Here is a 13877-nt window from a genome sequence, read left to right on the forward strand (position 1 = left end):
GTTTAAGTGTCCTACTTAGGGCTCAGCTTTCAAATACCACTTATTAATAGCCCCTTGAGCAGCCATGACTCTGCACTCACTGCTATTCTTCGCAAAGAGATATATCATTGGTTAAGGATAAGAATAATATTTGTCTATGCGTATACACATTTAGAATGCAGTTTGGTTCCATGTCAATTTACCTAAACAACAGTAGTGAATCCCCAAATTAAGCCCTGTGCTCCCTAGTTCGTATCTTTGTAGGGTGTTTGTTTTTACTATTTTTAACACCAGGCATGCATTCCCCTCTGGAGGCCTAGGATCCAGTCTAAAAGCTGTTGCTTATCCTTGGAACAATTGTGTTGCTATTGCACTGGTGGCATATCCTGCAGGTAACCAGGTTAATTGTTAGGATTCTGGCAGGGTGACCTTTTGCATTGATGTAAAACTGAATAGCCCGGTTTTTTATTACCTTTGTTCGAATCCCAAGATTTCTCTCTTCTTAGGAGGGAGATATCCTACATGGCTGAATAGCATTAGTCCCAAAAGCTATTACATTTATTAAATAAAATTCTCAGAGGCAGATATGGGATACCTGTTTAAGAGCTGATGGTAGAGAGGCCCAGCAGCAGCCTTTAAATACCCCCCAGCCCTAGGAAAGCTATCAGGAAAAAAAGTAACGGCTCAGTTCTAGCTTGATTTCTTTTTATCATGCATCTGTATGTGTGTTGTCTTCAGCAATGGGTATTATCTTCATCTGGTTCTAATGGATAAACGAGGAATAACGAATGCCTGTATTATTTGGTGGGTAAGACTAATTTTATTGGTTGTCTCTTTTTGAAGTGTAGGTTAACCAAATTTGTTAGCTTGCATTTAAAAGTCAATGTATGTAATATATGCTTGTCTTTATATTAAAATCAAAAGAGAATAATATGAAGTAGCATTGAGAACAAATGCTTACTGAGTAAATAGAAGATGATCTCATCTTGGGCTCCACGTGAAAGTGCTAAGTAAAACAACGGCATTAGAATCCCATTTACTTTTCAAAATTATTATTAATTATAATTTGCATTGACAATTATTATATTTAATTATGCTGGGTACTTATGAGATGTCTGCTATATACATTCATAGAAAGGAAAGACATAAAATGGAATTAACAGTTCGTGATTACCTGAGAAGAAGAACTCAGTTTGAGTATCAGTTCATCTATATTAAACAGGTTGTAGATTGAATGTGCAACATCCTCCACACAGTCAGGTTTGAACGCTTGGTTTCAGCTGGTAGCATGGTAAAAGCATTAGCCAGTAGAGACTTGCTGAAGGAAATGGGACACTGTCAGTGGGGCCAGCACTTCAATACTCAGCCCCAGTTCCTGCCCGCTTTCTGTTTCCCGCCTGTGGATTCAGTGTGAAAAGCCGCCTCACAGTCCTTCTGCTGCCGTCCTTTTTCATGACGGAATGTGCCCTTTGGAGTGTAAGCCAAGTGAAACTCTTACTCCTATGAAGGTAAATAGTACAGGAATTCTTCACTGACGAGGTGGCAACAGGCAGAAATAACTACCTAAAGCTCAGCTGTTGTGAAGGTGAAGCTTCAGGAACAGAAGGAGAAGCTCACGAAACTAACATGTATAATTATATGCCATCAAGTTTGTAACCTAGGAAAACAGGGATAAATACCGATATAACTAACTGGTGTACTCTTTGCTGAAGAGGGTCACTTCTCTTCTCCTGGCTTTTCTCGGGTGCCTGTAGTTCTCTGTACAGGGTTGAGGCTTCCTGGGCTTTTCTCTGTCCACTTTGTCATGTTCACTTATGTCATCCATGTCCAGCTCACATTTGGGCAGCAATGTTAGTGAGACTGTATGGGTTTAGCTTCTGATATCTCTAGGAGACACAGTCTCACAGCGAATTCCCTGATCCTCTGGCTCTGACAATCATTCTACTCCTGCAGTTTTCCTTGAGCCTTAGGTGGGGGAGTGTTTTGTAGATGTATATTGAGTCTTTTGGGACTCTGCTCCACAACCCATTGTGATGATCACTGTAAATTTTGGAGGCGGCCAGAGTAAGAAAAAATGTGAGTTAGACCCTGCAAATATACAAGTGACTTGCGCTATTTAAGGGTATCAGAGGCTACCAACCAGATTTAGGAATTACTATTTCTAGGCAGAGGAGAAAGAGATAGTAATAATAAAGGTGGTGTAATGTTCAGAGATAAAGTAGTTAAATTATCCTGAAATTTGAGTTGCTCCATTTATATCACAGTAGGTATTACATGTAGCACAGCTATCCATGGGGAGCACACTCAAGCTATAATGAAGCTGTGAAAGTTATTATGGGTCATCAAATATGAAGTTTTATTGTGAGGAATTAGGATGATTATGCAGTAGCCCAGTGATCAGAGCCAATTGGATGGTGGTGGCACACACCCTTAATCCCATCATTTGGGAGACAGAGGCAGGCAGGCCTCCCAGTTTGAGGCCAACCTGATTGAGTTCCAGGAGAGCCAGGGCTACACAGAGAAACCTTGTTTCTAGAAAACAAACAAACAAACAAACAAACAAACAAAGGAATCATTCTGTTATTAGAGTAAGTGATTGTTATCTGTTATGTACCCAGGTATTCTAGCAACCTCTGGCTTTATAGGGAGAACAGAGATAGGCAAATTGCCCAGTTTCCTGTGAAAAATGGTCTATTAAACCTAAGGCTAGGAAGACAGAACAAAAGAAACTTAAAAATAGTAAACTTGAGATTCCACATTTTTATTAATTAAGGTTACCAAAATCAATGATAACATACTTTTGGAGGCCAGGCATATGTCTATTTTTTTAAATGAGAAACAAAGATGGATAGTTAGAGCCATATCGTAACAAAAACAAATTGTGTCTGTGTTCTTCCTTTATTCATTCTCTCTCTCTCTGTCTCTCTCTCTCTCTCTGTCTCTCTCTCTGTCTCTGTCTCTCTCTCTCTGTCTCTCTCTGTCTCTCTCTCTCTGTCTCTGTCTCTGTCTCTCTCTCTGTCTCTCTCTCTCTCTGTCTTTGTCTCTCTCTCTGTCTCTGTCTCTCTGTCTCTCTCTCTCTCTCTCTCTGTCTCTCTCTCTCTCTCTCTCTCTCTCTCTCTCTGCTGATGCAGATTAAATCTGGAGTCTAGCATACCATTGTGCTCTGGAAGCACCTGCTGCGCTGCATCCCCAGCTCTGCATTTGTATTTTCCACTAGATTTGTATCACTGCAGTTACTTCTTTGTTGGCTGACAGAATTCATGAGTGGGAGCATTGGGGAGTGGAGTTTTTTCCCTTTGATAAGAATGTTAGTAATACATTCAATTTTTGTATTACACATATTTACATACATACATACACACACATGGGTTTATTTGTTTGTGTATATTACACATTTGAAAAGTACCAGGGTTGTACAAAATTCTGTTTATTAATTAAGTTCCTGCCTTAGGTTGTATATGACATAATATTACAGGAACCCACTAGCAGTGTTTCCTCTCCTGTTTTCTCTTTTGTTTGATGGATTCCCTCTTTAGTCTTTCCACCTCTGTTCCTTCTTGTTCCCTTTGTATTGCTTCCCTTCTTTAGACCAAACCTTACAGTAGCTCCATTCCTCTTTTTAAAGATACAAATTAATGAAGCAGAATAGCTGAGGAATGTCACCTTCTCCTTCCTGTTGCAGTTGTTGTTAAAAATAACGGTATTCAGTGGTGAAGACTGCTGCAAATGTGCAGCAATGGATGGAGCAGGCTTTGCAGCAGACTGGTGACTGGTGGCTGTGTTCTGTGCTGCACTGATTATAGTCATCACACATGCCATAAGGAGGAAATTAAAGTCAGCCATCAAAGAAGGGACATAAAACTGTTGAAGTTTGGAGTTTGTCACAGTATAGAAAAGGTGATTCCTTTGCTAACTGGAATATTTCTGATCTTTTTTTCCCCCTTAGAGATATTGAAAATTTGCTAGAAGTGCTATAAAATCCTATCCAAGACTTAAGCTATAGCTCAGTGGTGGCATGCTTGCCAAGGGGGGTGGGGATGGGCCCAGAGCAGGTTACTGTTGTTCACATAGGTGGGTCCACCCAGACCTCACAGTTATTTAAGAAGCTACCTTAATAACATAAATACTTAAGGGAGAAGGCTAATCTATGTAAATTTACCGAGTGTGATTTAAGGTGGGGATTTTCATGAACTTTTCAGCCAGTTCAGAATTCTATAAAAACATTCTAAGTATATGGATAAGACAGTCAAATGAGTATTATCTGAAATTAAGTCATATCTGTGTTACCATAACTTTGCAAACAAAGTCTGTGGTTTACTTTTAATCCTTTTATAATTCTTCATCCAAATTTGTTTCTGTGTTTGCCTTTTTAATATAATGCTTTTTTATTTTATTTTGCAAGGTTATAATATAATAAATATATAATAAATACAATAAATAAAGAGCATCTCTCTTTTCCATGTCCCTGTCTTACCTCCAAATCCTCCCATACACCACACTTTACTCTCTTTTAAATTTGTGGCTTTTTAAATTTATTGTTATACATATATGTTTATATGTGTGCACACACACACACAGACACACACATACACGCACACACATACACTCCTAAATACATAAGTACAACCTGCTCAGTCTATATAATAGTACTTATCTGTATGTTTTCAGGGCTGACCATTAGGTATTGGATAACCAAACTGATGTGATCGTCCCTGGGTAATACTCTTTCTTCCTCTCTTAGCATTCCTTTATTGCCTGTAGTTTTTTTGTATAGGGTTGAGGCCTTGTGGTCTTTCCTCTCTAGTTCAACATTCCTGTTGATGTTGTCATTGTTCAGCTCATCTTAAGCAGTTGTGTTGGTGAGAATTTGTGGATGTAGCTTTTGACATTTCTAGGAGATACAATCTGACAAACTTTTTAATCCTCTGACTCTACAGCCTTTGCACCTCTGCTGCAGAAATTCAGAGTTGTAGATAGCAGTCCATTGGAGGAATCTACAGCACCCGCCTCTCTCTCTCTAAATACACACACACACACACACACACACACACACACACACACACACACACACGTGTGCACGCGTGTGTGTGTGTGTGTGTGTGTGTGTGTGTGTGTGTGTGTGTGGTGTATGTGCTATGTGGACAGGCTGGTCTTAAACTTGTAGTAATCTTCTAGCCTGAGCCTCCCAAATGCTGTAGGTGTGAGCAATCATGTCTCACTTTTATTTCTATATTGTGTGAAATTTAACAATGAATCGTCATTCTATTATCAGAAATAATACTCAAATTTAATGGATAGAAAATATCTCAGTAATTGATGCAGATTTCCCTAGAAGGGAATAACTCATTCTGACTTGGGAACTGTGAGGTCGTAGAACTGTAACAGGAATGACTGAAGTGTTAGCTGCTAAGTTTCAGATGCACTATACTGGACTTTTTACTAGGAGGCTTATCAGTATGATCTTCTAAAGTAGTTTTTAATACTCTGATTTGAAAGAGGAAAAAGACTGAGAGAATTTAACTGGCTTTAGACTCTTCATCCTGCTACAATCTCATTCCATTTGTTTACTTTTTATTTGATTTATACCTATAAACGAAACATTTCCATTATGTCCCTCCCTCATGCTAGGACCCTTCATTCCTATCAGTTTTTCAAATGTGCATCCATAAGGTAGGAGTATGATTCTTGTGAGTTGCTCTCTTTCCCGCTGCATGAAGAACATTAGTGTTCTGTAATAGCCGTTCTAGTAATTAGTTTTGATCATATCTACTGTGTTAATACTTACAAAATTCTCCTTTATTGCCCAGATTCTTTATTTTTTTTATTTAGGAAATTTTTTTCATTCATTTTATACATTAAAGATCCCCCTCTTCCCTCCTCTCGCCCCCCAGCCTCTCCCTCCCAACCCACCTCCTTTCCCCGCTACACAAGAAGGCAAGGTCTCCCATGGGGAGGCTCATCCATTAGAGGGAGGTCCAAGCCCCTCCCCCTGCCTCAGGGCTGTACAAGGTGTCCCATCATGGGTAGTGGGCCCCAAGCAGATCAAGCTACACAACTGTATGGCCATGCAGAGGGTCTAGTCCAGTCCCATTTAGGCTTTACAGCCATTGATCCAACTTTCATGAAAAGCAGATGCAGAGATCCATAGCCAAACACCAGGCAGAGCTCCAGGAGTCTAGTCAAAGAGAGAGAAGAGGAATTCTATGAGCAAGTGCATCAGGATCATGATGGGGAAACCTGGAGAGACGACCAAACAAAACCATTGAGAACTCATGAAAGTCAAATTCTTTTTTTAAAAGCACAAGGAAACAAATCATATCTAGAGAAGAAGAGGAATTTTCTTGCTTACAGTTTTAAAAATTAGCTTTTGGTACTGTTTATAAAGAGTATTTCTGTTATGCTAACCTATTCTATTGTTTAGGGACTATAAACATAGGAAGAACACATCACATTTTTAAATGATGGGTGGAGTTTCCTCCTCCTTTGAACAGAAAAACCCAGGAGAACAGGCAGCCTATTATCACTAGAAAAATTTTTATTTTTCTGAAAAAAATTGAGATTTTTATTTTATTATATGCCAATAATCCACTTTAATGTTGGAAGCTTAAAACACTTTATAGTACAAACAACAAATAGAAACAATATATTAGTAGTGTTAAGTTTAACTTCTATCAAAACTAAAATTAGTATAATGCTATGTACTAGAAGACAACTCAGATTGTGGAGATGGCTTGTAAAAGCTAGTGCTGATGCCATTTTAATGCCATGCTAGTAATCTGTGTCAAATGTGTCATTTCAAAGCCCTGAATTTGCTGCCTTACTACTTTCGCTCTGCTACTTCAATTTAATATTGTGTGTGTTCATTATAATTTGTACCTAAAGATACCTAGTCATAAAACGCTTTCTAGCTGTTTATATCAGCCTGTCAAAAATCAGAAAACAGATTTTACTTAAGTTTTGACATGTGCAGTAATTAGCAGGATCTTGTAGCGATGGCGATATAGATGAGTGGCTGAACAGTGCTGTGACATACCCTAAGCTGCTGAATGTGGTGGGCTGACGTGTTTCTGGAGTGTCAGTTCTAGCTAAGAGAGTGGCTTAGACCAGTCTCTTGAGGCTAGATTCTTCCTTGCCAATCACTCTCACATAATGGAGGTTGACTGCATTATGAAACACTTGCCCTGCTTTCCACTTCGTAGGCTTTGCCGGTTCACATTTTGAAGACTACTATTAAAAATCAACAGTAATCTTCCCTTCAAATTATAGTCTGATTCAATTACAATTTGTTTATAACTTCAGCAGCCAACTGGCCAAATAGGTGTTTTAGAAAAGAGGCATTCATTTCAGGTCAAGATTACCTCATCAGAGTGACTTCCAAGCTGGGTGGGTACTTTCACAAGTACAACTGTCTTACAAAGTAGAGAATTGAGATTCTTCTTTTAACTAATTTATTAATTGATCACTGTCTTCCCAGCTTCCCAAAATTAAATGATATTCCCGACTCAGAAAATAAAGCTAGGGTATCAGAAAACTGCAGGCATCTTTAGCTATATGAGACCTTATGATGATGATGATGGTGATGGTGATGATGATGATGATAATAAAAATTTTAAAAGGCAGTATTTCTGACAGTTGTAAAAACCCAGAACCAAGCATGTTTAGATCATGCCTTAATCCTAGAATTTGGGAGATTGAGGCAGAAGGACTTCTAGATCCTGTCTGGGAAAAAAAAAAAAAAGTTAAGATTAAGACCTTCAATATATTTTAGGTGATTAAACAACAAAAAATTTGCTTTAAAAAATTTTAAAGCTATTCTACACATTGGCACATACAGTATGCCATACATGCATGGCTGCTCTGAGTGCACTGGAAATTGACTGCTTTGTTTAGTAAAAGATTCTACCCATCTTTTGTCCATTTCAAATCGTTGTAAGTTCTATGGAGACTTAAACCATTTATTTAATCTGAAGCTCTATTGCTTTTAGACTGATCCCTAAAATGTCTAAACAAGGTGCCAATTTAATTCTGACAATGTAATGATACTTTATACAAGTGTTTTTCTTACCATTTCCTAAATGTTTTTCCATTTTTCATCCCTGGACTAATTTGGCAGCTTGTGATGGCAGTTGTGCTTGTTGGTATGTGATAGATTTTTATCGGCACAGCAATTATTGAACTATTGTTGTCTAGGATATTATTCCATCTCACAGTATGACCCTCTTCCTAGGACAGGGTATGCTGGCAGTCCTGTCTAAAGTGGCGGCAGTCTGTCCTAATTGCTCCCCAACTTCAGTGTCTGTCCATGCCCAAACAAGTCTCTTAATAGAAACAGCTCTCACCACTCAGCACTCCCAGACTTCACTGTGCCCTCTTGACTCTGGTCTGCCAGGCCACCTTTTATAACATCTGTATTCTTTCTTCAGGAAGAGGAACTTGGGTTTTTTTCCGCTCATATATTGCTAATGTCATCCTGGTTTTCCTGAAAAGGAGCAGCTGAGTTAAGGATAGCATTTGAGAATGGCATGTTGGTGAAGTGATATTTGAGTTGCAGTTACTTTTTTAAAGTGTACAAGGCAGCCAGAAATGTTCATGTGGGAGAGGAAGAAATTGTGTGCTAAGGGGAGTTAAAAGTGCCAACTAAGGTGTGGTGTTACATATTTTGGAAATGTTCACTTGTTCTCAGGCTTTGCAGATTGGGGTATGGAGAAATCTATTATAGCTGGAGCCAAATTAAGAAGTTCATGTAAAAATGAAAACAAAACTGTAAGGTTGATTTTTGTCAGTCAAGAGTGCTCCCAGACCATCCCATGCTTTTGAATAAATTAGTAATACTGTTGCACTTACGTTCTAGATGACCCAATGTTTATAAATTACTCACTACTAGAGTTAACAAAAAACTGAGTTGCAGTATTTTGAGCTACTTTATATGGTCCAGCGAGGGATGAATAGGAATGAAGATTCATATTGCTATAAGTATTTAAAAGAAAAATGAGCAGACATCCCAATGAATGTGTTTATTGAAGAATGTGTCTCATTTGTTTGTTCACTTGTCTGAAACAGGGTCTGAGTATGTAGCCCAGGCTAGCCATGAATTTATGGCAAACATCCATACCCAGCAAAACTTTGTCTTTCATGTGATTTTTGTTGTTGTTGTTGCCATACTACAAATTTCTAAAATATTGTTTTTTCATTGAGTGTGATTTCAGACTTATGGCCTTTGGTTGCATTTTGAAAGCTGAGAAGCAGGATTAAAGAACTCTATTTATAGAAACTATAAAACAAATGAAAAGATTATATTGCCTGAAGTCAATTGAAATCATTTGTTAATGTTCTGTGAGGAAACATTATTGTGAATATAGACACAGGCTTTTATGACTAATAATATTATATATAAAATTATTTTGAATAGTTAAAATTACAGTTCAAAGGACAATATCCAAAACAATTAATAATGACAGTGTCACCCAGTCATAGTGGTTTACAATAGTTTCTTTTTTTTAGCTTTATTTTATTCCCTCAAAACTTCTGAATATTTAGATGTGTTTAGATTTTATACAGAAGTGTTATTTATATATTTACTTATTCATTTTACAGATGAGAATGTGCCTTTCATGAGAAGACTTCATATTTCTACTGAAGAACAGAATTTCTATGTCTAAGGAATAAGAAGCCAATCTATTGAGGGGGGAGGGGGATTTAAGTTGCATACATTATGACAACCTTTAATTTGTTGTTGCGCAATAAATACTGTATCATTTTGTTATATCTTTGTATATTTGGAACTGCTCTATTAATGGGCTCCATGCTCTTAGGGACAAACTTTATTGTACTGGATTTTCCATTGGAAAATTATTTTAAAATGGTATTTTCTGAAGAGCTTTGACCCTTCCTTTTACCATATTATTGTACCTTGTTTTCTTTTAAGTACTAATCAATTGTTGTTAATTATTTTTGTCAGTGTCATAATTTAAAGAACTAGAAGCCACAACTAACTGGTATGAAAAATTAATTAAAATTCTTCTCTACTAAAAGTTTCCCATTTTTGTGGGGAAAAAGCCAAATTTGTTATGTTGTTTTTGAGTTTTTAAATAATAGTAATTGTCTGTGCTATTGTATGCAAAAGAATAAATGTAATTTAAAATTATTTAAGTGGTACAGACAGAATGTGTTTACAAAATAAACACTCCATTATTATATATTAATGTGTATTTTTATGTTATCTCTATGTACTGAGTCTAAAATGTATTTTTCGTTAGCTTAATGTCTCACATCTATAATTCTTGCATAAGACAGGAGATTTCTCTGAGATTGAGTCCAAGGATAAATGGGGCAAAGAAGGTTGAATATCTTCTTAGAGATGAGATATTTTGGAAATCTATGAATTTCAAAGGCATTTATAATTTAATGTGAGAGAGTTAATTACAGATCAGATTGTATGGTTCTGAGTCTTGTCAGAAGAGATTGAAGAGACCAAGCGATTGAAATATTCCATCTGTAGACTTTGAAGTCAGGAATTTATGTAGAGATTAGCTTCATTATCTCACAGCAAATCTAATCTCACCCAGGTCTGATTTTACATATTTTAAATTTTAGAAGAAGACTTACAGAAAAGGCATGGGTCATGAACACTGTTCTTACTAGCATAAGTGAGGTCATTTGAATGTGTAACAGAATGGGATCATCCATGGTCATGGTTGCTTACAGTAAAGATTTATTTTTTAATATATCAGCTACACTTACAGTCTATAGTTTTGTTCTGTATTATATTTTCTCTGTAGCAAAGCTGATCAAGAAATTTATCTCAAATGCTAAACTTAGTTATTTTATAGGCTACTGCCTCATAATGATGGATTAATTTCAGTTCTACCCTTCTTGTATTGACCAAAGCCAACCCTAGAGCTACTCCCATTCAACAAGGCCACAATAGATACTCCTCTAACAAAGAGAAAAAGATACAAAGAAAATGGTTTTATATTTAAATATATAACCTAGGCCTATAATATTTCAGAATAAAACTCAAAGCATATAAAAGGTTTTCCTGTCAGCACATTCTCCTCTACTGACAAGTCTCCGTGGGCTATCCACCTGGACTAGTTCATGTGGTGCCTTCAGACTGTGCCTGGACTTGTGGTCCTTTGGAGTTTCCCCTTCACTGTGACTCCTGAGCATCTTACTCACATGTCTGGGAGCTGATGGTGACTTGTTGGTGCAGAGTTCAACTCACATGCTTACCATGAATTTGGCATCTAGATTTTGAGATCATCCTAAGGTAAGAGTGAAAAACAGCAACATTTCTTAGGATTTCAGTTCAGATGTGTGTGAATATTAACTTTGGCATATTCTCTTCATCAAACCTGTCACGAATATTAATTTAAAGTCAAGGGAAGGAAACTACAGTCTACATGTTCATCATGGGAGAAGCAACACAAACACACAGAAGGAATCCAGTGGTGGCCAGTTGTGGAGACCACCATTATTGCCTACCAGGATTCATATCCCCCTTATCTGCAGAACAGTCTTTCTCTGGTGTTCCCCAAATTATATTCTGTTTAGGGCGTGGCTCAAACCCTAGGATTTATACATTTAAATTTAAAAGAAAATGAGAGGCTTGGGTATAGTTCGAGGAACTTAGATGCAATTCCTCAAATATGGTTTCTCTTTAACAAAAGAAATATAAACCAGAGTCAAATGATCTGCTCAATAGTCAGTAGTGCAAGGGAGAGAGATATACAGGTTTGAAGTTCATTAAAAATTCAAATTTTATAAAAGGTCAATTTTGACTGGAGGGACAGTATAATCACAGCATTAAAAAGTTATGTTTATACATTTCTACGGAATACTAAGTGGCATTTTGGTTTAATACAATGTTGAATTGTTAAATTGGATGTCTTAAACTGTCTCATCTCTAATACATAATACTTTATCAAAAATATTTAATATTTATTTGTTCTGGTGATGCAGAAACAGCACTCAGTTATTAGCTCTTCCTGTCACACTGATTCCTCTGCACCTGTCACCTGTTTGGTTGGGTTCTAATTGTGCTCCAAGGGACTGGATCTGTGGCACTTGGTCTCTTCTCTAGGCTGCTGACATTGGGCTCTAAGACCTTCCTTTCAGTAAGGTTATAGGGGTTATATTGATTTTGAATAACTGGCTGGGCCTGCTTTATGTCGATAGAAATTTGAGTCTCTTCCTTCATTTTCATTGGGGTTTACTTCCTTAGATAATGTTATCTTCATGGTTTCTGTTTTCGCTAGAGGGGTTCTCTGGTTTGTGGTTTAGAGTCTTGATGCCATCTTGCCATTTATTTGGTTGACATTTGCAGAACTTGATATTTAAAGGAGTTTGCTTTATTTATTTATGTGTTCATTTCTTTGTTTATGTTATGCCTCTCCCTTCCATGGAGGTGTCATTAAAAGGTTTTCTAAGTGCATGATTGACCAGAATCATGCCTTAAGGTTATAATGTTCCACATTATTGAAAACAACCTTTAGATTTAACAGTCTTATTAAAAAAAGAAACACAGAGCCAAATTCAGAGTTAAAAGCCCAAGAGGTCAGAACAGTAGCTAAGAGCTGATACTAAAAAACCTTTCTTACCCCTCAATGCCACTGCCCTCAGAAAGAGACCTACTTCCTGTGTATCTGTCTTTTTATTGACTTTCTGTTCTGCCTTCTCATTGGTTATAAACCCAGCCACATGACCTCCTCGTCACTGCCTGTCTATACAGACCTCCAGGTCTTCTATGGTTAGTATTGAGATTAAAGGCATGTGTCTCCATGCTGGCTGTATCCTTGAACACACAGAGATCTGTCTGTCATGTGATCGGGGTTAAAGGTGTGCGCCACCACTGTCCGGCTTCTGCTATGGCTTGCTATTAGCTCCGACCCCCAGGCAACTTTATTTAAGAACATACAAATAAAACTACATTTCAGTACAAATGAAATATCACCATACTTCCCCCTTTTCTATTTTAATAAAAAGAAAAAAGGAAAAAAGTTATAACTAATATAAGAAACACTATATACAAAGTACAATAACTATATACCATATATACAAGCAATAAATACCTAAACAATGTCTAGTCCATTTGCATTTGACACATTCAGAGAAAGTAATTCCATTATTATATTTTGGTAAGTCCAAAATGTACCTGATTCACTTTCTATCATAACTTATATTACTAACAGAACTATCTTTATAACGTCTTTCAAATTTATAAATTTATACACTTACTCTTTAGTGAGTTTCTTTTCTAAAATTCTTTTTTTTTTTTTTTGGTTTTTCGAGACAGGGTTTCTCTGTGTAGCTTTGCACCTTTCCTGGAACTTGCTTTGGAGACCAGGCTGGCCTCGAACTCACAGAGATCCACCTGGCTCTGCCTCCTGAGTGCTGGGATTAAAGGCGTGCGCCACCACCGCCCGGCTTCTAAAATTCTTAACAAGGAAAACTATAACTATCTAAACTTTAACTATAACTATCTAATCTTCAACTCCCTCAGAGACCCAAGAAGGAAATAATATTATCTAACAAAAATAAAAGTTGGAAGTGCACGTAAGCAGCTTCCAAAAAAATGTGAGTTGACAGAAACAGCCAGCTGCCTGGACAGTCACCTGAGGTTTCTCCACAGTGTTTGGGCATCATCTTCAGCCTATAGGCTTAGCGTATCTGACAAACTCATTTGTGAAATAGGATGTACACAAGGCTAACAGTTCGATCTCACATTGGGTGAGAGCAGTCCATGTACCAGAAACACCTGAATTCCACAAGTGTCATGTCATGACTCAGGATTTTAAATTCTGGAAATTGTTTTTTTTTTTTTTTAATTCAGCTGTCTATTCTTGGCTGTGTGTGTGTATGACTTCATCTCAGCATCGCATTCTTCTCCACATCCCTCT

At 37.3% G+C, this 13877-nt stretch overlaps 1 protein-coding gene across 1 annotated transcript in view; it reads left to right on the forward strand.

The window, feature by feature from the left end:
* The window catches only part of Fam174a (family with sequence similarity 174 member A), a 29652-nt gene extending 19529 nt beyond the window's left edge, over window positions 1-10123 (forward strand). Inside the window, exon 3 of the mRNA XM_028879082.2 lies at window positions 9574-10123. Within this exon, the coding sequence (XP_028734915.1) occupies window positions 9574-9577 (4 nt within the window). The 3' untranslated portion in view covers window positions 9578-10123. The remainder of the gene's footprint in view (window positions 1-9573) is intronic.
* Window positions 10124-13877: the final 3754 nt, after the last annotated feature.

Source organism: Peromyscus leucopus, chromosome 13 (assembly GCF_004664715.2).
Source record: "Peromyscus leucopus breed LL Stock chromosome 13, UCI_PerLeu_2.1, whole genome shotgun sequence".
NCBI lineage: Eukaryota > Metazoa > Chordata > Mammalia > Rodentia > Cricetidae > Peromyscus > Peromyscus leucopus.